This window comes from Nothoprocta perdicaria, unplaced genomic scaffold, assembly GCF_003342845.1.
Source record: "Nothoprocta perdicaria isolate Ctin4 unplaced genomic scaffold, notPer1 scaffold_4, whole genome shotgun sequence".
Classification (NCBI taxonomy): domain Eukaryota; kingdom Metazoa; phylum Chordata; class Aves; order Tinamiformes; family Tinamidae; genus Nothoprocta; species Nothoprocta perdicaria.
In genome coordinates, this window is record NW_020455643.1 from 9,404,518 (window position 1) to 9,429,177 (window position 24,660).

At 59.2% G+C, this 24,660-nt stretch overlaps 1 protein-coding gene across 1 annotated transcript; it reads right to left on the reverse strand.

Annotated features, from left to right (window-relative positions):
- Positions 1 to 4,107: 4,107 nt before the first annotated feature.
- On the reverse strand, positions 4,108 to 24,419 carry MUC4 (mucin 4, cell surface associated). The gene is given in 28 exon segments (XM_026045250.1): positions 4,108 to 4,497; positions 4,662 to 4,759; positions 4,978 to 5,015; positions 6,027 to 6,197; positions 6,278 to 6,446; positions 6,715 to 6,909; positions 7,104 to 7,191; positions 7,524 to 7,597; positions 7,688 to 7,870; positions 8,485 to 8,574; positions 8,649 to 8,808; positions 8,958 to 9,136; positions 9,243 to 9,377; positions 9,718 to 9,954; positions 10,159 to 10,260; positions 10,730 to 10,900; positions 11,101 to 11,179; positions 11,806 to 12,008; positions 12,222 to 12,341; positions 12,476 to 12,619; positions 12,928 to 13,104; positions 13,504 to 13,592; positions 13,857 to 13,987; positions 14,389 to 14,544; positions 14,638 to 14,802; positions 15,032 to 15,171; positions 15,791 to 23,278; positions 24,356 to 24,419. Coding segments are annotated over 28 exon segments (11,103 nt in total). The 3' UTR covers positions 4,108 to 4,440.
- Between the last annotated feature and the right edge of the window lie 241 nt (positions 24,420 to 24,660).

Genomic DNA, 24,660 nt, shown 5'->3' on the forward strand with positions numbered 1-24,660 from the left:
GCCTCCGCAGCACCCGAAACTGAGGGCATCTCATGGAAGGAAAGCAACAGGCTGGCACGCACCCCCACCCCACAGGAGGAATCTCTGACTTTACTAATTATTTCTCTTTCTGCACACAGTGGGGATGGATCTTACCACAATGATGACCTTGTTCGAAGACCTCCAGATGCTAAATACCGCCCTGACCAATTCAGGGGCTCCAACACAGGTGGGCACCCACAGTACACAGTGCACAGTGTTTGAGTAGCTGGGGAGGTCTGCCCTGGTAGGGGAAGCCTGAAATATCCTTACCATGCTGATAGGCACTTCTAGCAGTGCTCTTCATAAATGGCTCTGTCCAGGATTTCTTCTCTGGGAGAAGCATCTCCTCCGCTTCCCTGGCGTGCCCAGTTGTTATATTYGGGCCTGATGGTCGGGGGTCCACGCTGGCTTAATTTCTGCACCAGGAATATTCACCTCTTGCRTTAAGCTGAAGGCAGCCTTGGCTGGAAGTGACAGCTGGAGAGTTCTCTCCGCAGGTCTTCGTGGGCTGTGGATATACAARCTGGAGAGCCGCGTGCGGGCCAACTACAGGCTGAAGTGCCTGGCGTGGACGGGGCAGCAGCAGGAGCCACGAGTGTGGAGCCAGGACCTGCCCTCCTGCCCCTGCTCCCTGCAGCAAGGGCAGCGGGACTCGCGCTTCAGGAGTGCCCGGAGAGGCAAGTGGGAGCAGCACTTTCCAGGCCCTCCTTGATCCATCCCAACCCAGGTCCCTYGCAGGGTGACAGAGCTCACCATGAGCATGCCAGGTTGGGGACATCGGGTGCCATGAGGGGAGGGACACAGCAGTGGTGGGCAGTGGGAGGTCTCACCTTGGGGTGCCACCAGGACAGACCCCAACAGTCCCCCCAGGAGGTGGCTGGACCGCTGGATGATGGTGAAGGGGAGCCCCTCTCTTCTCCCCATTGGGAACTCACCACTGCCCCGTTTCAGGCCGGCTGGACGGCTCCCGCGTGACGATGCTGCACTCGGCCGCGCCGAACCAGCACGGCGCTGGTGTCCGCTGCCTGTACGACGGCCACGGCCGGTTCACCGAGGGGCGGCAGGAGAGGTACTGGCGGTCCTCGAGGCAGGCGTCCCCGTACCGCGGTAAGCAGCTGGCGCCGCTCTCCTAAACCTAACCCATAGCAGCAATATCCAGCAGCTTAGGAGTATTAGCCTCCTGTGGAGGACTGCGGAGGCCCCTCAATATCTCTAGCTCTGAGATATTTTGCACCTGGAGCGGCTGGAGCCCAGCAGGATGAAGGGTGGGGAAAGGGCCCTTATATCCCAAGGCTTTAGAAGCACGGAGCTGATGCAGCAGCACTGAGCTAAGCCCAGCTAAGTACAGCCTCCCGCAGTGAGCAGGGGGTGAGGCTAGGCAGCAAGAAACCCAGGAGCTCACAGAGGCTAAATCGGTGTGAAATCAGACAAGGCATGAAATCGATGTGAAATGACCCTGTGGTTTATAAAGGGGCAGATGTGCTGTTCTTCCGGAAGGGATTTTATCTCAGTAAATGAAGGGCTTTCAAATGCGCACGGATTTCCCAGGCTCGGTGTGGTGGGTGAATGGAGTCCAGCCCGTCTCCTCCTGCCCTTGCCTGTGACACTGGGGAGGTCGGGGTGGAACGGGATGGCAGTAGGGCCTCCCGGTGTCGTGCAGCTGAAGCTGGCATCACTGCAGCCTGTAAATCATTTTAACCTCCATGCAACCCTAGTTCCTGACATGCTGTTGCGCTTGGAGGGAGCACGAATGATCTGATACCCACAAAACACAGTGTGAGCCCTTGCGCTGGGGCCAGTGCCGGCTGACAGTGCCCTGTCTGGAGCCAGCACTGCTTGCTCTCCTCCTCTCACTCTGGTTTCTGCCTCCAGACCAGGAGCTGAAGTTGCATGACTGGTGCTGTAACCAGGCGGGAAGCACCCAGCTCTGCGCCAGGTACAGTGAGAAGAGACCRGAGATCGGCTGCGATGGACACCAGGCATCCAGCACTGGTGGGTTTCCAGCTGGGGAAGTGTCACTCTGCGCCAGGGTGGGAAGCCAGCTTAACCTCCATGTGGCTAGTGCAGGAATAGCCTGTGGTGGCCATGCAAAAGGTTTTGGGTTGTCCGCAAGGATTGCACACCTGAAATTAGGCTTTTTTGRTGAAAACTGGGAGAGACACAGCAGCAGAAGAGGGCTTGGAGAAARAGTCTGGGTTAGGAGACCCACCACTCCCTGAGAGAGCTTGGGGAGGTGACGTGATGAATGAAGGAAATAGGGTGACCAACAGTGGTGGCTCCTTCTTGCTTATGCAGCCTGTAACATCTCTTTCCTGGGCAGCTAGAAAGTATAAAACATGAGAGAACAAATGAGCTTTTGTGGTGCCTGGCAGCAGAGGCTTGGGCTACTTGGGAGGATCCTTGAGATAGCCTACTCCCACGTAGGCTRTTGGGGGTGATGGTGCCAAGAGGGATGGAGAAACAAGGACAACGTGGTTCTTCCATGCAAACTGACCTGTGATCTTTCTTGGGACTGCCAGGCCGGTCGTCGGAAGAGGAAAAGAGCCACTCGGAGGAGCAGGAAGGTGAGCGTGCAGGGGACTGTCCCAGCAGGCAGAACCCCCCAGCCCAGGGATGAAGCGTGGATGAGGTGGCCGGTTCTGACTCTGTTCAAGTCGTTGAGCACTTACTCTTTCTTCTTCCTTGCAGATGAAGATGACAAGTAACTCCACACTCGCCCCGCTCCTTGTCCACAATGGCCTGGCTGTTGTTGATCCTCCAACAAGCCCTTTGCTCCCATTCCAACAGAGGAAATCTGCGTGGCCCCATTCCCCTGTTCACTGCAGCCACCGTTGTCCCATGCCCTCTGCGCAGCATGGACTCATGCGGCCAGTGCTTGCAGTTGCATTTGCTGATAGGCATTCACGTTTCTTTCCCAGATTTGTCACAGGGATTKGGTTGCTTTTTTCCTGGCTGTAGCCTTTTTGGGTACCTGCTGCATTGGGATGCTGCAAAAATTGGCACCTCCTTGCTGGCGGGGAGGGGGGCAGGTGTTTCTGAGCTGTGTCAGACAAACCTTGTCCTCTTCCCTGCACATGGGGAAGGCAAGATGAGAGGGCTGGTTGTGTCCCAGCATGTGTGAAAGGGTTTCTGCACCTTGTGTAGGCCAAATGCAGCCAAGCCCTCAGTGCCTCACAGCCTCAGGTGGCCTCCCGAGATGGTCCTTTGGGCTGGTGGTATCTGTGTCCTGCACTCTGTTCCTGCCCCAAGGCTTTCCTCCCAGGTATTCCAGAGCCCAGGAGCAACTCTCTGGATCAGTCCAGAGTCAGGCTGATGTCTCTGCTGGACATGCAAGAGCAAAACTCACCGCCAGAATCAGAAAGGGTGGTAGAAAATTATTCTGTGTGTGTGTGGGCATCTCTATTTCTTTAAGCAAACGAACAAACAAAAATCCTTGTCAAATATTGTTCATTGAATAAATTGTCTTAAGGTCATAAGCATCTCTGACCACATGGCATCCGTGTCTTCTGCTGCAAYGAGGGCTGCAAGGGCAGTGTGGGCAGCGACGTGGTGATCTGGGAGAGCTGAGCTGCTGGCTGTGATGTACGCAGTGGGGACCTSGTCCTTGTCAGCCTCGGGGGAAAGAGGGCTGGGGGCCAGGGCTGCCTCTCRGTGCTCCTCCTGCACCAAGGACGCACCTTTGCTCAACATGGGTAAACAGCAGCAGGGAGGTTGTGGGGATCTGATCCTGGGGCTGTGATTTGAGTTGTTACGTGTAGTGATTTGGGAAAGCAATGAGGTTAGATCTGCTGCTTGTAGGTGGGAACTAGGACAGAGCAATAGAAACTATGGGTAAAGTTTCTTGGGTGCCATAGGTGCAATGGGCCACCAGGTGCTGCAGAGCTTGGGAAAAGGAAGCAAGGTTAGTGCCCAGACACTAAGTGCATATAATTTACTCAGCAACATGCTGTAATCTTTTCTTTTATTCTATTATTTTGCTCATTGTAGGTTATAATCATCATGGTGTCCCACCTGAGCCTGTTCTCAGTGGTCTGTGCTAGGTCTAGTTACATTGCACAAGGTGCTACCTCCTTACTCACATGTTCAAGAACTACCCTGACTGTTGTTAGTGGAAGGTGGAGTCCTCTCACTTTGATGACTCATCCCAAAAGTACATTTTTTCATTCAAAAGCAGCTTTTCCTACAATGYGAACTGTTGCAAAGGCACCTCCTTCCACAGCCATCACCTTAGACAAACTGTCCCCAGAAGTCACAGTCCTGCAACTGGAGCCCAAAAGGCAGAGGCATGATCCCTGGTCCATGCTCATAATATTTCTTGAAATTTTGAGAGCGAAACAACAGGCAGCTCACTCTCCACAAGTAGCCAGAGGTGTCAGAGCAGGAGCAGCAGCAGTCAGTGGCTGTGGAGATTGCGCCATGCTAGGGCTGTTGAGCTGGTTGACTTGGAGGCCTAACGTTGGGTCTTGCAATCCTTATCTGTAAATAGTAAAGAAAGCAGTGATATGGATGAGTGACTCCTCTCAAGGGCTTTGCAGAAGGTCTGGCCTTTGCTACGAGCTCCAGCAGCAGCAAAGCTCAGACCTGAAGGCTAGCAAAAACCACCAGAGACCTGCAGGCTTGCAGCTGGCAGATAAACAGACCTGAAGTGATGGGTCGATGGCTTGCAGCTGTGGTGCCCAGCACCATTCGGAGGCTTCAGAGGGGATGTGCCCTGCTCCATCGTCTACCGTGGTGAGAGCTGGATGGGGAGTAGGAGCAGAGCTGGGGGGAGTCCTGCGAGGGCAGGCTGAGCTGGGGGCACCTCAGCAGGTAAGGAGGGCAGGGATCCACTGGTCAGTGCTCCCACAAAACCAGCTTTGATTCTGACCGTAGCCACCAAAGGCCCACTGGAGGCTGTTTACATTAAAGGGAGTGAAGCGGACGTGGGGTTGGGGGGGTGTGCAGGGATATACTCACAGGAGAATGGTCGCTGACTCCAGAAGGACTCCTTGGCCCTAAAGGAAGGGGAGCAGAAAGAGAACAATACGTCACAGGGCACCAGGAGCACCCTGTGTGGTGCTGGCACCTCGGTCTGAGCAGAGTGGGGAGCAGTGATTGAGCTTGGTGTGGGGTTGAGGAAAGGGGATGGAGACAGGGATTTGGGGGGTTGAGACAACAGCAGAGGTAAGTCCCAGTTGCTGCATGAAACAAATGCAAGTGAACAGCGACACGTCCCATGGGCTTGGTGAGCTGGCATCCCCTGGGCAATGAGGGAGCTCACAGCRGGTACGGGACACAGCACAACCCCAACACAAACACAGGGACGTCCCCAGTCCTGCTCCAACCTGCTCTAGCACCTCCTTGGCCAGTGCAAGGGGCTCAGGGCACGGAGCTTCCTGCTGCCATGCAAAAGCCCTCTGGCCTGGGACCAAGGGCTGCGGAGAAAGAAGGGAGACACTGGCATTTCCCCTGAGTCTCGCGCTTCATCAGCCATCTGCTAACCCCCTTCTGCACAGAAATAGAAGGGCTACTCCTGCAATAGTCTTCTCCTGCTGCAAACCAAGTCTTCCCASGGAAGCACGAGTTCCCGTGGAAATTACTTGGACTTTATTCAAATTAAAATTAAATAGAAAGCCATTCTGTAACCAAATACTGGTGGGGTGGTTTGAGGAGGAAATGCAAATATTCTCTGCAATGGGGACATAAAGAATCTAGTTTTCAGCCCACTGAAGTAACTGGACCCTTGAGCATCAAATGGCTGGAAATGGGTCCGGAAGACACTAAAAGACCACCCAGTAAAACTGCTTACCGGAGGTAGGCTCACCCCAGCACCCGCTGCCTGGGAAATCACGTCCAGCYAGCTCTAGACTCTTCAAAAGTGAATTTCCCATCGATTCTTTTGCAGCAGTTTTGGATTCTTTTGGATGCTCTTCCTGACATCCACACTCCATCTCCCGCTCTGCCTGGTGCCYGAGAGCCCCCCGCCCAGCGCCACCYGGTCCCCGAGCGCCGYGGGCGCCACTCACCCCTCGCTGTGTGGGTGCCGGCGGCAGCGTCGCGCGGCCAGGCCGGTGGCGGCGAGCAGCAGCGAGAGCAGGGCCAGCGCTCCCAGCAGGATGCCCACAAAGGCGCCGAGGCCCACAGCGAGCTCCTCGCACCGCTCGCCGCCGGGGGAGAAGATGGAGAAGGAGGCGCAGCTGCGGAGAGGACGGAGCAGAGGTGAAGCCCTGCGGCGAGGACGCAGGCCTCTCCCGCCCGCCTCGTCGGGCGCCGCTACCTGCACACGGGCCCGTCGGGCAGGTGCCGGCAGCGGCCGCTGTGCTGGCAGTAGCCCTTGCTGCAAGGGGACATGCAGAGGAAGCCGGCGCTCGGCACGTAGTCCAGYTGGTAGCCTTTGTAGCCCGAGAGGCCGCAGGGGAAGTAGCGCCTCAGCTGCGGCACCGTCACTGCGGAAAGAGGCAGGCATGGAGAGCGCGGCGGTCATCCGCAAACCGGCTTGGGTGGAATCACCGAGTTTTGGAGCAGTGCCGCCCTGTGTTGTGTATTCACTCTCTCCCACCCCCAGGTTTCCTCTAGCTGGAGGCACATGTAGGGTAGGGAATTGCCACCAACCCCTCATCCATCAGCGCCAGCATCACSCGCACTGTGTCCCCTGAGACCCCTGTGTCCCTCTCCCCAGCCCCAGGGCCAAACCATGGCCCCAGGAGGACTCACGCTTCACCAGGTCGGTGACGTTGTCCCCGTGCAGGCGCTCGAAGGTGACACGCGCTCCCACGGCCCGTCGCCGGCGCTGGGGCGGCCTGTTGAAGGCCCTGGTGATGGCCRCCCTGAGCTCCTTGTTCAGGAAGTGGATCACGGTGCTGGTGCTGTCGTAGGCGAATTCGGACACCACGGTGAACGTGAAGCCGTCTCTGCAGTGAAAGCAAAGGGTGGACAGAGTCTGGGAGCAGATCTRCAAACATGGCCAGAGCAGCTTTTCTGTGCCCCAGTTTCCCCATTTTTCCCCATAAACACCCTGTCTGGGTATTTATCAGTTGTGGGGCTGAAAAGACAGGCGGTGATTGTCCTTGACATCCCAAACCCGTGCCRCCCCATGTGTTCACTGCTCGGGTCCCAGCTCACTCACATGCGGGTGATGTTGGTGTTGCTCTGGAAAGCCTTCACCTCCAGGGATGCCAGGACGGCTGTGACCTGAACGGGGCAAGTGGGAGGCAGTGTTAGAGGAGGGCAGGACAGCCCAGGTACGGGGCAGTGACTGAAGGGCGACGTRTCTGAGCCCCGAGGGCTGCTCTGCCTTTTCATTCACACGTGGGGGACCTGGTGAGCAGCCATGGGTGCCGCCTGTGTGRCTGTTGGGACCCCATGGGCTGGGGCCACCTCCTCACTGGCCTGAGGGGTGGACATCGAGGACACAGTGGGTGCCCTCTCAATGCCTTCCAAAGCAACACCCCAACATCATCCTGTCCCCAGCCATGGGGGCCCCTGGACACGCAGCAATAGCCTAACCCCCTTGGCTGACGTACAGTGTGGTTGACCTCGCCGTTGGTGACGTTCTGCAGCGTGCGGACCTGCAGGCGCACGCTCCGCCGGGGCAGGTCTGCTGGAGGAAAGACGTGGCAGTTGCTCTTGCCTGCCATGGCTCACACGAGCCAGGCTGGAGCCCACCCGAGGTGACGCAGACACCCACCTGGGCTTGCCAAGGGCTGAAAATCACCCCCTGCCACCAGGCAGTGGCGGTCGGTGAAGGCAGGGGGGCACAGGCAGGTGGGTGTGCAGGTTGCCATGTCCAGGTGGCACTGGCCCCCATTGCTGCAGAAGCCCTCYGGGCAGGTGTGGGTCCCACACGTGGCCATGCAGCCTGTTCCTGCACCTACCAGGATCAGCGGGGTGGAAAGTGGGGTGAAATAGGTACTGGGTCGCAGCCCTTGGGTTCGGTGGGCACCAGAGTCAACCTGGCCTGTGCTCAGCCTTACCCCAGGCTTCATTGATTTTCTTCTGCACTTTTAGTGACTTCTAATACAATTTCAGAGCCTCAAGGAAAACCACTGTAACCTCCACACCCTCCACCTGGAATCTTTTTCCCAAATATAAATGCCAGACTGATACTTTGTAAGTGGAGTGAAAAAAACCTTCCTCCCTCCTGCCAAARCCATTCTGAAATCAGGTCTCAATTTTAAGCCTCTAGACCTCTTTGCCTCGTACACATGAAAGGCTCGATCATATGGGATTTTCCTTACAGAAAAATCCCCCACAAAAATCCCTTCCCAATAGACGAGTGTTAGCAGCCCAGGAGCACCAAGCCCTTTTGGGGCTGGAGCTGAAGTGTCTCTGTCCCATATGGTATTAAGGGCGGCACATCAGCAAGGCACTTGGGTGCAGAGCTCACCACCCAGGCCRTCTCCCCTAATCAGCCCCGGGTTAGCTTCTTTGGCCACGCTGCCACCGTTTTGGGGCAGAGATTCTCCTGGCAGCAGGGGCACTCACCAGCCTCGCAGGTGCACAGGTAGCTGCCCACGGTGTTGGTGCAGGTGGCRTTCCCCACGCACGCCGTCCGCCGTGCGCACTCGTCGATGTCTGCTGAGGCAAGGGCAYGTGGCATTGAGCGAACCCGGGCTAAGCTGGGACCAGGCGAGCCCTGTGCCACTCACCTGCGCAGTGTGTCCCATCACCGCTGAGGCCGGCAGGGCAGGGGCCGCAGCCGGTGCGTGGGTGGCAGCTCACGCCGGGGAAGCAGCCCCGCGCACAGGGGTCTGGTGGGTCCTGGCAGAAGCGACCGGAGTAGCCTGCATCACACCTGCAGGCTGCGAGCTATGGAAGGGGATGGTGGTCCTGGCTTAGGGACACCATGCGGATGGATGGATGGATGCACAGAAGGGCATGGGAAGGGCGTGATGCTGGAGGAGCTTTACATGCTGATGTGCATCCCTGGGGACGTGGTGCTGCCCAAACCCCCCTACCTGCAAGGAAGAGCTGCCAACGGTGCTGGTGTCGTTGTAATCGCACTGGTGGCTCCTGCTGCAGTTGCAAAGGGTAAAGCTGAGCAGGAGGATGGCGGAGAGGTTGTTGGTCCCCACAGCCTCCAGGCTGACTGTGAAGGGGGCTGTGCTGGTGGGTTCCCACRTGAGGGTGCCGTTCTCTGCATGAGGAGAGAAGGGAAGGAGAGGAGGTGGCAGGAGAGAAGGGCAAAGTGCAGGGAAAGGGGCAGATTGCGAGTCTCAGCAGAACCTCTGATCTCACCCTACCTGTTATGTTGAGCTCCAGGGAGATGTGAGGGACAAACCGCGCGCCTGTCCCCTCTACTCGGTACTGCCTCGTCACCCTTTCCATCCTGTAGGCTGTGAGCGAAGCATCACCAGTGATGATGGGAGGAAAAGTGTCTGAGGAAAGAGCAGCCCACACACAGCTGGAGGTTTGTCATGTGGGGATGGCCTCCCTTAGCTCTGTTCCTGTCCCAGTGAGGACAGGACCTCAAACAGACCCCCAGCAGAYAGGACGCCAAGCAGACATGGCCTTGGACACCCACCAAAGCTCTCATGTTTCTCTGTGCTGCCATGTCCCAATCACTAAGGACCACTCAGATGGGCAGTACAACTCAGAGACCTTGGCTGGCATCTTTCCTGACTCCATGTGGGGCGGGAAGGATGCCAGCCAAGGGGAAGGGTATCCCCTGGGGAGCCATCCCGTGATCTCTCCGAGGTGACCATCTGCTCCACTCACTTAGCACTGTCTTCTTCTGCTGGAAATCATCTGCGAGACTCTGGGTGGCCAAGCCCAGGGCCACATCTCCAGTGCTCAGCGTGTCGTAGAYGCACTCCCTGCCCCCGTGGCACCGCGAGGCTGCCAGCTGGTACTGGCTTTCGTTCTCCTGCCGCAGCCGAGACAAGAAGACAGGCGTGAAGTTCGTTACYGGAGCTGCCAGCGGCTCAGCAAACAGGCTGTGCTCTCCAACAGCCCCTGCAAGAGAGCACACCATGGGGACGGGCAAAGGTTTTTAAGGATGCCTACTTTTGTGTTGGTTTCCATGGAGCAGTAAAGAGACCAAAGGGAATCCTTGGCACTGGTTTTGCTCAAGCAAATATTTAAATTTCTCCAGACCAACTGAGAGCTGAAGGTGCTGAAGCAGGGGTTCACTAGGATGGATCCTGAGCCCAGACTTACAGGTCATGCCATAGCTGAAGATCTCCTCCTCACTGCTGTTTGTGGGGATGTTGGTGCCRTTCAGCATTCGGAAGTCATCTGCAGTGTTGTGGTCCCATACACCTGGAAGAGCATCGCAGGAGGATTGGAGCCCCCCAGGCCTCAGCTGGCCACCCTGTCTGACACAGACTGGGGTTTAGTTTAGCCACGTGGGAAGGCCGAGGTGGGTTCTGTCCCSGTTTCCTCACAAGCCCTATCCTCTAGCATTTGTCAGCCTGCTCTGAGGTACTAAGGGGATACTGCACTCCTGCTTGGAGGTGGAKGGAGCCAGAGCTGGGGGGTGGTAGTGCATCTGGGTCCCAGCCCTAAGAAGAGCTTGGTTAGTCCTGGTTATCTGCAGTCCCTGCAAGCTTGGGGCCTCAGCAGTGCTGTCAAGTTCCTTCACCATCGCCACCGTCCCATCAGCTTCCTTGATGGGGAGTTGGGTCACCAGCTTGAGGCAACCATGCCCCAGGAGATGGGCTGGTGCCTGGTCCGCGCGGCACTGATCTCACCCTGCAGCCTTTGCATGGGTGCCAGCCTGGCCCCTCACCCAGCAGGCCCTTGGTGGCGTTGAGATACCGATCAGGCAGGGTGCAGACCACGCTGAGCATCCCGGAGGTGGCCAAGACAGAGATGGCAACAGCCCCGTCGAAGACAGCTGTGACGGAGGAGGCATTGACCACCAGAACACCGGGGTTGTAGTATACCTTGGCATCCATATCTGCAAGTGAAGATGAACACAGAGGGGAAAGTCTACACAAGCTCAGAGCTGGACCCATGTGGAGACTGGCCTGGACCTGCTGAGGGATGTCCTCAGCTCCCTGCACAGTCTCACTGCTGCTGACACCAACGGCCCTGGGCTGCCCTCAGGGATCCCCTTGCAGGGTGTAGCCAGGAGGGTCAGTTGCTAGAGGAGCTCACCTTTGGAGTAGGAAAACAGGACGGGCTTGTAATTCAGCAGGAGCTGGATATCACCTTGGCTTCCCAGGGTCCACTCAACCTGCAAACCACAGAAGATGTCCCAGTCAGGCCATCTGCTCATCGCACTGAGCCTTTCTGATCCCAGCTCGTGCTGGAGACACAGGAGCTAGACCCTGTCCTGCTCAAGCCCCTCAGAGTCRCTCAGCACTAGAGGCTGTGTTGCTGTGCTTGCCATGCTGGGCATGACAGTGTAGGTTCCCGGGTCAGAGAATTGCCCTGCCATGGCTCAGGACTGCTTCTCATGGCATTAAGGGATTTGAATGACCAACCTCCTCTAGATATGGGGAGGAATTATGCAAAAAAAGAGAAGGGATGCAACTGTGAAGATAGCCTGGAAGAAATCAGTTTTCAGTGTGTAGATTGTGAAGCATGGAGTGATAAAAGGATGAAGCAGATGTTGTTTCTGTAGAGCTTCAGGCCAAGGCTGGACAGCATGCATGCGGTGTTAGAGCTGGCTCTTGTTAGTCTTTGTACAACCTCTGCACATAGCAAGTTGCTCAGGCTTCTCATGGGAGGTGACACAGAGGAGAGTGGGTGTTTTGCAAGTCCCAGGCATTTCTAGGAAGTGCAGATGTGCTGCCCAACCTGTCTGCTGGGTTTCTCCCATTAGGTTCTCAGATCTGTAACCAGGTGGCTGCTACTTACGACTGTGGTGTTGGTGGAGATGTACTGGGCAGCAAAAGCCACGAAGTTGGTGGCCTGGGCTGTGCCAGTCYGGGCTGTGCGCCCTTGCAGGGTGAAACTGGTCCGGGCATCGCTGGCCTTCAGGAGGACAAAGTCACCGAGCCCATTGAAGGTGTAGGTGAACCCATCCAGGGTGGTGATGTGGGGGTCCCCAAAGGCACTGGCTGGGGTCACAAGGCGGTGAGGGAATTTTATTGGGAGGAAAAAAGTCAATTGCTGGCATCATTGCAAAGAACGCACCATGGTCCCGTGCAGAGCACGGAAAGCTGGGGTCGCAGTGGGGACCATGCACAGCTGTGCCATCCATGCAGCGCCAGAGCCTGGGGCTGGCTCCCTGTCACAGCAGGGAGATGGAGCAGGCAGCCCCGGGAACTCACCAGGGGCGGGTGGCACGTATCCCTCGCAGCTGGCCCTGGGTCTCTTCTCAGCAAACCTGGTGCACAACAGGGGCTTCCCCACTCGCTGGCAGCACCAGTCAAAGGCCTCCAGCTCCTCATCTGCAGAAGAAGATGGACAGTGCTGCTGGGGCAACCGGACCTCCCTGCACCACTGTGCACCTGTGCTCTGCACCACTCTTAGGCACTCTTATCTGCAGGTGTTTGTAGGGAAGAGAGCCACGGTGCTTGCTTACCGGTGGTGGGGTTGAGGGCAAGGCTCCAGACCCTCTCCTGCCAGCCTTGGAGAAAACTCTCATTCYGATAAAGACATCGGACCCCCGCTCCTGTCTGGCTCGGGGATGAGGTGCGCAGCATGGTCACRGAGGCATCTACCAAGTCTGAAAAGGTTCATGTGTCACTGGCTGCCTTGGGAACTGGCCAGGGGCCTGACAGCAGGAGAGTCCCAGCCCTATCCGACCCCACAGCATTCATCCACTGGCTTCAACCCTGCCCAGGTGGACTATSAAAGTGATGGGTGAAGGGGACCAATTTGGGAAGGTGCTGGGTGCCTTAGAGCCCAGAGGGGAAGTCTCATAAGAGGCGCTTGATCAATGGGATGCAACGATTGTAACGGTGGGTTTGAGATCTCCGCCCTCCAGATTTGTGGTTTCTGACCCCTCTTTCCCCGTGCAGGGGCACCCGACACCTCTGCTCTGCCGGTAGCGGGGGTCCAGCTCTGCCTGGGACCGTGAGCAGGGGCACGGCAGCAGCTCTCCATTCCAGCTGGACGGCTCCGGCTGTGCCGCCAGCCACGTGAGGCAGCGCAGCCTGTAGTTCACCCGGGGACGACTGTCCAGCTTGTAGATCCAGAACCCACGTGGACCTGGCAGAACAACCAGACAACAACACAACCAACGTCCTACAGCTAGTGTCAGAACCGCTGGCATCTCCCCTCATCCAGAGAGGAGAGTCCAGGCTTGAATGATTGTCCCGTGCCATTAACCGCTCTCAGGAGATCCCCAGGCTTCCTGTCGAGCCAACACCGCTGGTGCTGGGGCAGCTGTGGACAGCCCCAGCAGAAGGGAAGCAGGGACCTGTGCTTTGCACTTGTGTCTGTGCTCATCTCTGCTTTTAGGCCTCTCTCGCTCTCAGCTGGCAGCCCTTGTGCAGGCTCCATTGCTCCTCAGGGATGTTGCACACCAGGGACACACTCGTGGGCCTGTGGGCATGCATCTCCTCTCCAACCCCCAGCACTGAACCAAAGACTCCCTTCCCACCGTACCGGTGCTGTAGCCTCTGTACTGGTCAGGCCGGTATTTAACTGCTGGTGCCTTTTGAATCAGCTCGTTATTTTCTGCATATCCGTCGCCACTGTGTGAAGAGAGGAAGTCCTGTATCACACACCTGACAACTCTACACCTCCATCCCRCATTTCTCCAGCCTTGGGAGTGCATCACTCTGTCAAGCACAAAGAGGGAAGGAGCTGATGGTGCTACAACCCAGCACAGGTCCTTCCTYCTAGTCCAGAGCGGAGCACCAGACCACAGGCCATGAATGAAAGCAAAGAGGAGGTCGAGAAACAGAGCAAATCTGAAGGAGGTGTGACAGACATCTCCACATACACACACACGGCACCTGGAAAAGCCCATGAGCACGTTCCTTGCTGCGAGCTTGGTGAAATCCCACCGCATGCCACCGTCCTGGTAGAGGAGCAGGGCGAAGGACTGGTTCCCATCRGTGGTGAGGACCGCCTGGTACGTGTTTGTCTAGAGAAACCCACAGCACCAAGTGAGCCCACTGCAGAGCCTCCCACTTCCCACAGAGCGGGATGAAGCAGCCTCACCAAGGGGACACAGGGAAGGAGAAGTCACCAAGGCTTTTGGGTTGGGATAGCAGTGGGAGAAGACCCTTTGTGAGCAGACCATAAAAATCCTGAGCAAAGCAAGCAGGGAATTTCTGACCCACAGATGGCTTCTCAGGGTGCATTTATCCGTGGAAACCCGCCTGGGTGTACCACGGGCATTTGTGTCCTGCTGTGAACAGGTAAAATCAAAGCTGCAAGACCTGAAACCCATGCATGAAGCTGCAAGAGGCCACAAACGCACCCTGACTGGCCACAGCCAGGCCCCCATCACCAGTGGGGYCCCCATGGATCCCCTCCGCTCACCCCTGTGTCGTTCCTCCGGGATGGGTACGCTGGAGCATCCTCCCATGTCACCTTCAGGGTCCATTTGGCTGTGTATGAGGTGTTCATGTATCTCTCRATCTTTGCTTCCACGTCGTGGACAAGGGCATTTTGGGCAGACCCAAGAGTGAGGTATTCCTATGAGATTTCAAAGGAGGAGTTTGGAAAGGATGGGATTGCTCTGGAGGTTYGAACCAGGCTCTCCTGGGGAGGTTCCAAAAAACCTCTTACCTGGTACCATGTGGTGCCGACTCCCTGGGAAAAATCCGCATCATCCCAAAATGCAGCCACCATTGGCAAACTCTCCTGGCCACCAAACCCGTGGGGAGGTGGGTTAGGGTTGGAGGGGACATAGTTGTCCGTAGGTGGGAAAATGATTTGTCCGTCATCTGTAAACTAACCAAAATAACTAGTGATTTTCTGACACCAACCTCCCCAGATGGCACCTGCCCAGCAATGCGATTCTTATTTATACCCTGCCCAAGGATAGGCAAAAACTGGATGTTTTAAATCATGAAAAATTAACATTATATTAAATAAAGTTTCTGTTCCAATTTTGCTGGGATTTTTTTTTTCTCTCACACAAGCTAAATGTCRCTCGTGCTTTGCAGCCATAAATACTCACATAGAGAGAGTCACGCAGTGTTTTCCCAAAAGGGAATCCAATCTCTGGCTTGAACAGTGGGGAATTAAAGTCCTCCTTCCTTTCAACATATCCTCTGTCATTTCCCTCCGTGCCGTAAGGGTATAGCGACACAGCTGGAACTAACACAAGCAGGTGATTAATAGACAACTRAAAATAAGCTCATTCCACTTATCACATCTCCAAGGTGAGCAAGTCCTGGCATAATCCACCACATCTGTTGTTGCTGTGATGTCCTGTAAAGAATCCTGCCTTCCCAACTCAGGGATTTCCTCTGTGAGCAGGTACTTAAATGATTTTCCTCAGCTGAGCTGTGAAAGATCAGACAAAAATGCACACAGAGGAGAGGAGAGAGGGGACAACATTATGTGCAGGGTTTGGACTTGGCTGGCTGTGGGCAATGGCACTGTGCTGAGTGGGGATGGAGAGGGGACCTTGGCTCAGGATGGCCTTTATATGAGGTCAGGGGAGTGCGATCCCTGCAAAGTTTCATGCAAGGACAAGGGACTCCCCACCGCAGGGTATTTGGGCTTCCCAGGCAGGGGGAGGCAGTATGTGTGAGTCAGGTGAGATGCCCTGCTCTCACATTCCCTATTTCACCTTTTCCTATCAATCCCCAGCCCGGTGCCTATTGCAGATGGGCTGTCGCATGTCATACGCGGTCACAGCAGCTCAGTAGGGCCAATCCCTCCCCGATGTCCTCTGCCTTAGGAAGAAAAGGAAGGAAGAAAATCTACTCACTGCTGAGCCCCAGGGTGGGCCGGGGCTCAGACGGAGACRTAACCATGGGACCTCCGTGGCTAGGGATGGCGTGGGCAGAGGCCCTGGGGGCCGTGGCTGGTCCTTTCTGCATCCCAAAGGCAGGAGCCGTGGTGGGGCTGGCGGCTGCTGGTGGCTTGTGCGGTGCTGTGGTGCTGCCTCCCAGGAGGGATTCCCCGTCCTCCTCCGAGTCGCCCTGCATCGCGGCCGGACGCGCTGGGCTTGTGGGCGTGACAGGCAGCACGGTGCGTGGCGAGATGGCCACGATGGCTCCAGCCGCTGGGGTGACGCTCTCTGCGGGCCCTGTTTTGGCCACTCCGCTTCCAGCTCCTGCTGACACGAGCAGAGCTGGTGAGGGGCTGGTTTTGTCCATGGTATCTGGCTCTGGACTGGCGGCAGAGACAGGAAGGATGGACACGGTGGTGAATGCAGGCTGCGATCCAGCCTGGCCACCCAGAGCAGGGACAGCCACAGCTGAAGGGGTGCCAGGGACAGAGAAAGTCCCCAAACCCTCCTGTGGGGTGGTGAGGCCCTTGGCGAGTGTGGGGAGCGCCCCGGATTGGGGTTCGTTCCTGGCTGTCCCTGCTGCATTGCTATTCAGGACTGCAGCGGAGGCTGCTGTGGCTGCTGCGTTGGCTGAGGCATCACTGGGGGTGTGAAGGGGACTTGTCATAGTGCTGCCTGTGGCCCCAGGCTCTGGGGAAGCCGTTGGTAGCACCAGCCTGCTTGGGGCACCAGGAGAGCTGGGCAGAGCTGTGCTGTCTCCCAGGTGCGCGTCAATGGGGCTGGTCATGGTGGCAAAAGCAGGAGAAGAAACTCGGCTTGTTGACCTCTCTGGGATGTCATGAACGATGGTGGCTAAGCTGCTGCTGGCAGGTTCAGTTGTTTTCTCCCCCGAGACAGGTTGTCCCTGGGATCTCTGGGTGACAGGAGGTGACGTGCTCAATGCCTGGTCTGGGCTAGAGTTGTTGACAGCCATGGGAGAAGAGGAGCCTGTTGTTGGCTTGGGTGCGGCATATCCGACTGCCAGGGATGGTGCTGGTTCTGTGGTAGTGCTGTCACCAAGAACAGATGATGGCTGAGTCATTGGCTCCTCTGCTGTGCTCTGCGTGCTGGAGAAAGGTGTCCTGGTCACCACGATGGCATGGCTGGGATCAGGCACCTCCAAGGACCCATCGGTTGKCTCTGTCACAGTGGTGTGCTTTGTAGGAGATAAGACAGTTGTTCCTGATCCACTGCTAGYGGTGCTGGGTCCAAGGTGTGGGGTTACTGCTGTCCTGTTGGCAGCGGCCAGCGGTGCTCCGGCTGCCAGCGCAGTGCCGCTGGCTTGGGAGGTGCTTACACCTACATCTCTTGCTCCCACTGCCACAGTCGCTGCCTCAGGTGTGGTCYGGAGCTGGCCTGGCCCCTCCAGAGCTGGGGTGCTGGTGGTGACCAAGGAAGGCAGCCTGGTTGACAGCTTGTTTCCCCCAGAGTCCATCCTGGGGGCTGTTTGAGCTGGGACACGGTCTGTGATTAACTCCGATTTACTGGTTGCTGCTTTGGTCAGTGAAGGGGTAGAGACAGGCAAAGCCAGGGCTGTTGATGACATAGCCGTGGTGTCTTTGCTGACGGTTGTGGGCATGGTGGTGGTGGTGGGCTYGGCTGTAGCCCTCTCAGAGAATGGAGCAGGTGACAGGCTGGTGCTTCCCCCAGCCGCTGCGTCACCAGGCACTGTCAGAGYGGTCTCCTCAGCAGCACCGTGTACAGGTAGGGAAGCAGCAAGCCCATCAAGAGCTGTTGCAGTTGGGACTGCACCCTCATCTCCCCGGTCAACACCACCGAAGCCAGATCGCGCACGTCTGTCTGTCTGTCTGTCCGTGACAGGTTGTTCTGCAGCAGGGGACAGGGCAGGGCTGGCACCGGTGGCCTCAGCCATGGCAAACCCTGCTCTGGCAGTTGACGTCTTGGCTGTCCCGCTGGCTGTAGAGTCCTCCTCACCATGTGCTCCAGCTGCGGTGACGGTGTTACCAGAGGGGGCTGTGCCTGGTGGCAGCCAGGTGGCAGTGGGGCGGGCGGGAGAGGCGCCGCCTGCTCCATCAGACACAGAGCCGCTGTCTGCAGGGCTTGTCGGCTGTCGCGGTGTCTCAGCTGAGAGGTGGCGGGTCCCCGGGGAGGACAGACCCACTGCGGCCTCCACAGAGGCAGGGCTCCCATGCAATGAGCTTGTGGTGCTTGTTGTGGACATCAGTCTGTTTGTCGTCAGGGAGGAGGCGCCCAGGGCTGCCTGGGCAGTGAGGGTCACCACGGCCGTGTCTGTAGAGCTGACACTTGGTGACACCGTATGTGATGGTGGCTCCCCAGGGGCTGTTGTGTCCCTTGCCATCTGAGTGGCAGAACTGAGGGTGGGTGGGGAGGACGTTTCCTCTGTCGACACCGTGCCRAGGTGTCCGGGGCTTGGCAGCAGGCTGAGGGGTGGGAGCGCGGCAGTGTGCTGGGGAGCTGCGGAGGGCACTGCAGCACCCGGCGCGGGGGACACGCTGGCAGCCGACGGCGATGTCATGCCGGTCCTCATCTCTGCGCTGGTGGTGGTGGTGACGGACACAGCGGTGTCGGAGATGGACGCAGCGGTGTCCTCGCTGCTGGCCAGGGTTGCCGCACCATCAGTCCTGCTCTCAGAGGGACCCGGGAAGGATGCGGTGGTCTCTGCCAGGGTGGTGGTACTGCGGGGACCTGTCCATGCTGCGGCTGTGCCTGGCCAGGACATCCCAGCCGAGGGTTCRTCCTGGGCTCTGTGGCTGCCCGGGCTGGAGGACCTTGTAGAGGGCTCACTGCTGCTGTGCRTGGGCTCCACTGGTGACAGAGAGGTGCTGCGGGAGGAGGTGGCTGCTGTGACGAGCTCCACGCTGGCCCCGCTTGGGGTGGGAGAGGAGGATGTGGCCACGCTGAGGCTGCTTAACCCCACTGCCGTCCCGGTCACGCTGTCACTGGGGATGCTGGAGGACGTCACCACCATGGGGCTGGTGCTGCTGGGGACGGGGGAGGACACGCTGTCCCCCGGCTCGGCCGTGCTGGACATGAGCGCCAGGGAAGGTGCTCTGGAGGGCTCCGCAGCGGGGCYGGGCACTGCCAGCGAGTGCAGACCCACCACGGTGCTCCTGCTGCCGGGGGAGGGCCGTGTCACTGGGGGCGCGTTGCTGGTGCCCGGCTCAGTCCCCACAGTGACAGACAGGGTCAGTCCTGGGGCCGGCTCTGCTGCCCCTTCCCYGGCACCCGGGTAGGACACATCTGCTGCCCGCTCAGCAGTGCCACCGCTCTGGCTCGTGTGTGGCTGAGGGGCACCGCTGGCCCCAGAGGGATCCGATGTATGCGGAGCTGGCCCAGGAGAGGTGTTTTTACTGAGTGTCCTGCTCACCCAGCCTCCTTCTGCTGCATTTGCAACTAAGTTGGAGTCTTCAGCTGCCTGCATGGTGCTGCCGTCTCCTGCTGCCTGGGACCTGTCCCTGGATCCGTCCATGGCTGCATTTCTGGTGTCTGGCAGCGACGCCAGTGGGGGTGTCGGGGTGGCAGCGGTGCCAGGGGATGGACTGGACACGTGTGACACCGGGCTGGGGTCTGCTGAGACTGGCAGAGCAGAGTGAGTGCCCTGGAGAGGCAAGGGAGGAACCTCTGATGGGGACCTCGATTGGGGAGCATCATCCCCTGGGGCGGGTGGCTCCGGTGGTGGCTCAGTCCCGGGGAGTGCGTCACTGGGAGGTGGCCCTGCGTCATCAGCAGCATGGGCAAGAGCTGGCACAGCTGGTGCTTCTGGTGTTGGCTCAGCCCCAAAGTGACTCTGCAGAGATGTTGTCCAGCYCATAGCTGGGTGGGTGACGTAGTCGCTGGTGACGAGAAACAACCTTCCCATGGCTGAGGTTGGGGCTGTTTCTGAAGTGGCTGTGTCTGTATGAGYAGAGGGGCCCATGGCCGACTTGCTTGTGGCATTTCCAGCCCCAGGAGACACAGAGCTGGCTGCCCTCTGCACCGGGGTGTCACGAGGTGGCAGGTGGGTCATGCTGGTCACAGGGTCCTCTTCCGAGGCCATGTCTGGGGAGGCTGCAGGCAGTGCAGTGGTGGTGCTGTCTGGGCTGGGGKAGGCATCACGTAGGGCATCACCGGCCAGTGCTGGTTGCAGGGTGGTGGGGCTGCTATGTCTCATGGTTGCTGCTGTCCTTGGGGTGCTGCTGGATAGGGATGTCCCCAGAGGTGGCCCTTTGGTGGGACTTTCATCCAGGAGAGGTGCGATGCCTGCACGTGATGATGCAGAGGCTCTGCTGGCTCTGGCCATCTCCAGGGTGCCAGCTGCTGCTGCGAGGTTGATGGTTGTTGCTGCTGTGGTTGTGTCCTCCATGCGTTCAGAAGCTGTTGCTGCCTCAACGGCAGCGGGAGCAAAACTGCTGGGGGCTGGAGGGGACACTGCAGGATCACGCAGCTTCCCAGGGCTGGGGACAGAGACATTGGGTCCTGCATCTGCTCCACCTGTGCTCAGACCTCCAGACTCCTCTTCCAGCTCCTTGTCAGCCACRTGTGACCACGTGTCCCCAATGGGGGTAACAGGGGAACTGTGGTAGGTGAGCGGCGGGCTGGTGCCATGGGGGCCTTGCAGGTTTGTGTGCGACACCGGCTCATCGGTGACACCCCTGTTCAAGCCCGAGAAGCGCTGAGGCACTTGCAGTGTCCCAGTGTCCGTGTCCAAAGCAGCTGTGGCTGGGTTAAAAGTCACCTTCCCGGCTGACAGGGAGTGTCCAACGGAGACTTTGGCCGTGGCTGCAGAAGAGCCCAGGTCTGGGTCACTGCTGTCGGTGGCTAAAAAGGAGGCAGTCATGTCTGTGGATGACGTGAGGAGCAGCGAAGACCCGCGGAGAGCTGACTTGCCTATGGGTCCTGCCCTGGGCACCTTAGACGGTGCAGGGCCGCTCATGATGCTGGCCGGTGGCTGTGGTGAGTCTCCAGCTGGCTCGGGAGTGCTGGGAGATGGGTCTGGTGGAGCCGGCACAGGGCTGGTGCCCCAGGGCGTCGCGATGCCCGGCTCGGGGGAGCTGCCCACTGCTGCAGGGAGCACACTTGGACCTTCCCTAGCAGCTCCATTCCCAAAGGCTGGTGCTGCTTCACCCACCGGGTTCACAGTGCTGATGTCTGTGGTGGAGCTGCTCACCTCGCCATACCTGCCCAGGGAAGGTGTTGCCGTGGCTCCAGAGGATGCATATCCTTGTGCTTTCCTGGCACTGGTTCCAGCAAGGGGCAAGGACATCGCTGCGCTGAGCCCTGCCGAGGAGGATCCACCTGCAGCTGCTTCCAACAGGGCAGCGCCGGGGCCTGCAAGGGCTGCTGTGGTGGGCAGAGCCCCAGSGGGGTTTCCGAGGGAGGACCCCGTGCCCAGGACGGGCTCAGCAGGGGGACCGCCGTGCAAGGCTGTGGAAAAGCTCCTTGTTGGCCCAGCAGGGGTACTGGGAGCATCAGGAAGTGTCGCACCATGGGACGGGGTGTCTCCAGCAGTGCTGGCATACAGCGGTGCGTCCATCCCCATCCGGGCACTCGTGGTGCCCAGGGAAGCAGTGCCGGTCACTGCTCTCRAGGAGGGTTTGCTCCTGCTGTGGACCAGCTCAGCGGTGGCATTTTCTGGGGCTAGAAATGACCCAGCAGGGACAGGCTTTGCAGCAGTTACCTCTGGGCTTGAAGAGGAGGCATCATCAGCAGGGTCAGCGAGGCCTCTGCCAGTGGCTGTCRCTGTTGGGTCCGGATTGAGCGCAGTTCCATGGAGAGGGGCACCATAACTGGCTCTAGGTGGTCCATCCCCAGCAGTGACACTTGTCTCACGTGGGGATGTGGACATGTCCCCTTGCCAAGGGATGGCATCATTGTGGGCGGTTGATGTCTCTCCTTTGCCTGGCTCTGTGGTTGATGGGATGGGGGAGATCCTTGCTACCAGCTCTGCTGTGGCACCACCGGCACCTGCGGCGGGGACAGATGGAGGTGGCCGAGCAGGGGGTGTCAGGGTCTCCTGTGAGGCATCGCGGCCAGCTGCGGGTGTCCCTGGCCCTGCACTCCCGCTGGTGGGGACAGCGGCTCTCATTGAGGAGGCACCCGAGGCATCTGCAACAGGTGGCGTCACCCCCTCTGCTCCTGCTGCCGCTGGGTGAGGCGACGGCACGAGGGGTGCTGGCGTTGCGGGAACAGCAGCACCGCTCTCTGGGCCTGCGGTCAGCCCCATGGGGCTGCCTGGGGGCAGAGGGGAGGCAAGGGAGACACCAGCCCCTGTGGTGGCCGAGGAGGTGCCCTTGTCCAGCTCCAACGGGACCACCTGGGACGGGAGCCCAGCAGCTGCATGGGGCACCACAGCTTCCTTGTTAACAGCAGATGGTGACATCTCCAGGTCTTGTTTGATATGAGACAGCCTTGTGGATGGTGTTGTCCCCAGCGTCCCTTCCACAGTGATAATATCATCCAGCTGGAGCAGCCCATTGGCACTGGAGGCTTTGCCAGGGACCAGGGAAGAGGCTTTTGCCCCCAGCAGTGGTTGATCAGTGCGGGGTTGTGCACTGGGCAGGGACGTGTCTCCACCTCTTTTTGGGATGGTCTCTCTCAGTAGGCCTGTAGCACCTTCCACTGTGATTCCTTCAAACACATGGACAGTTGTCCCCAGGGCCCCTTCTCCAGGCTTGCTCTCCAGAGCTGCTGTAGACACCTCCAGGGCCTGCTCAAGAGCACTGGCAGTGTTCGACGATGGCGGGTTGTCCATCCCCTCTTTGGTGGGGATGCCTAGACCCACAGGTGACATTGGTGACGTGGCTGTGGCCAGCTCAGCACCGCTGCTCTCCACAGTGAGAGCTGGCATGTGCCCTGCTGGGGCAGGGGACAGARGCTGCGCATGCCCAGTGGCGCCAGGAGCTGCAGGGATATTGGTCAGGTGGCCAACAGGGCTGTTGGAGGAGACCCCTGCCCTTGCCTGGGGGCTGTCCCATGCTGCCAAACCCTTGGTGACCCCAAAGGCATCCGCTGTACTGGGAAGCGCCTTGCTGCTTCCAGCTGGGACCAGTGCTCCTGCAGTCTGCACCACCACGTCACCTGCAAGCAGAGACAAGATGGTCCTACCTGCAGGAGCACCAGCAATGCTCCCCGTGGGCAGGGATGTACCTGTCACCGGCTCTGGGCTGGCGTTACCTGCTACAGGGATGRCATTACTCGATCCCTGGCCGTCTCCAGAGCCGGTCCAGCGGGAGGCAGAGGGCTGGTGCGGAGCAGGCTGGCTCACTGCTGCCTCGCATACTCCTGGTCTGGCCTCGGTGGGGGACTCGTCTGCAGGCAGCCTGGCACCGGCGCTGCCTTCAGCCCCCGGGACGATGCTGTTGGGCTCTGCCGAGGCCTGCTCTGCCGAGCCGCTGGCAGAGGAGCCGTCCACACCTCCTCTGGGCAGCGGGACGTGGGGTGGCTCGTCGGGATYTGCTGCTGACCCTGCCGAAGGCAGCATTGCAGAGACGGGGCAATGGCCTGGCTGCCAGGTTGCTAGCGAGGGCGAAGCAGGAGAAGCCAGCTGGTGTTTTGCCTCCCCATCGCACCCTGTCCCTCATCCCTGCTCTGAGCGCTGCTGCAGAAGGAAGGTGCCCAAACGCCACATGCCACCTGCAGGGCAGGTTCCTGCCTCAATACCAACCGTGTTCCCTGTCCCGCTGTCCAGGTCCCAGCCAAACACAAGGCAAAAGAGCTYGCCCTACGCCCACAGCTTTTGGGGAGAGGGGGCATCACTCCAAGGCTTGTTTTACTGGGGGGGCCCCCTCAACCTTGGAACCTCTTCCTCCACGGGTAAAGGGGCAGCCCCTCCTGGGAAGCGCTTCCCGCCCGGCTGAGATGTGACCGCTGGCAGCATGCCTGGGCTGGCCAGTATCCACTAGGGACACCCGGCACCTGCCTGTTCCCCTCCTGTCACAGCCCAAACTCTGTCTCCTAATACCTCTCCTTCTGCTGACACCCACCGGGAGCAGTGACATGGCTGTGAAACCTATGGGCAGAAGCACCGGCACTGCCCCTGCTCTGCACCCGCTTAGCTGCCGGTGGGTGCTCCCTGGTAGCACCAGCAGACTCAGCAGGACACACTCCATCCCATCCCCAAGCCCTAGGCTGGTCACCAGCCCACTTGAGAGGTCCCTGCCTGTTCCACTGCTCCTTCCTGGGGCCAGAGCCATGACCTGGGAGATCCCACAGGGCACATCAAGATGCCTGGGGGGAGGGCGAGCAAAGGAGCAGCTACCCCTGCCACCCCGGCCAGGCCAATGCCTCCAGAGACGGCCCAGGGGTGCCCAAGGAGAGCCTTGCCCAAGCAGAGCCCCGCACCAGGCTCCCGAGAAGGAGCAGAGCCGCTCGTGCCTCTGTTTGCTGCTCTGGCAACCCGTTACCGAAACAACAGCCTAGCCGTGGCTCTGGGGCTTTGTTGGAGACGCGCAGAGCAACCGAGCGCAGCCCTTCACCCGTATCCGAGATGGTATCTGCCCCAGCTTGCCAGGCAGCCGYGCGCGCCGCGACCCCAGCGCTTACCTGGCAGCGCCCAGAGCCCCCAGAGCAGCCAGCCCCAGAGGGCGAGCGGGCGGGAGCGGCGCATGGCGCGGGGCCCCGCGGGCTGCCGGCGTCGACGGAGCGGCGTCGCCTCCTCCAGCCGCTGGAATGAGGCTGGCAGCTCTCCCGCGCCGATGAAATGAGGCGGGCTCCCGGCACCGAAACACTCCCAGCCCTGGGCCCTCCTCCGCTGCCGCCCCGCGGCAGGGCCACCGAGCGGGGCGCCACGTGCCGCGGCCCCGGCACGGCGTTCACGCTCCCTCGTGGCGGTGCCGGAGCCCCGGGGT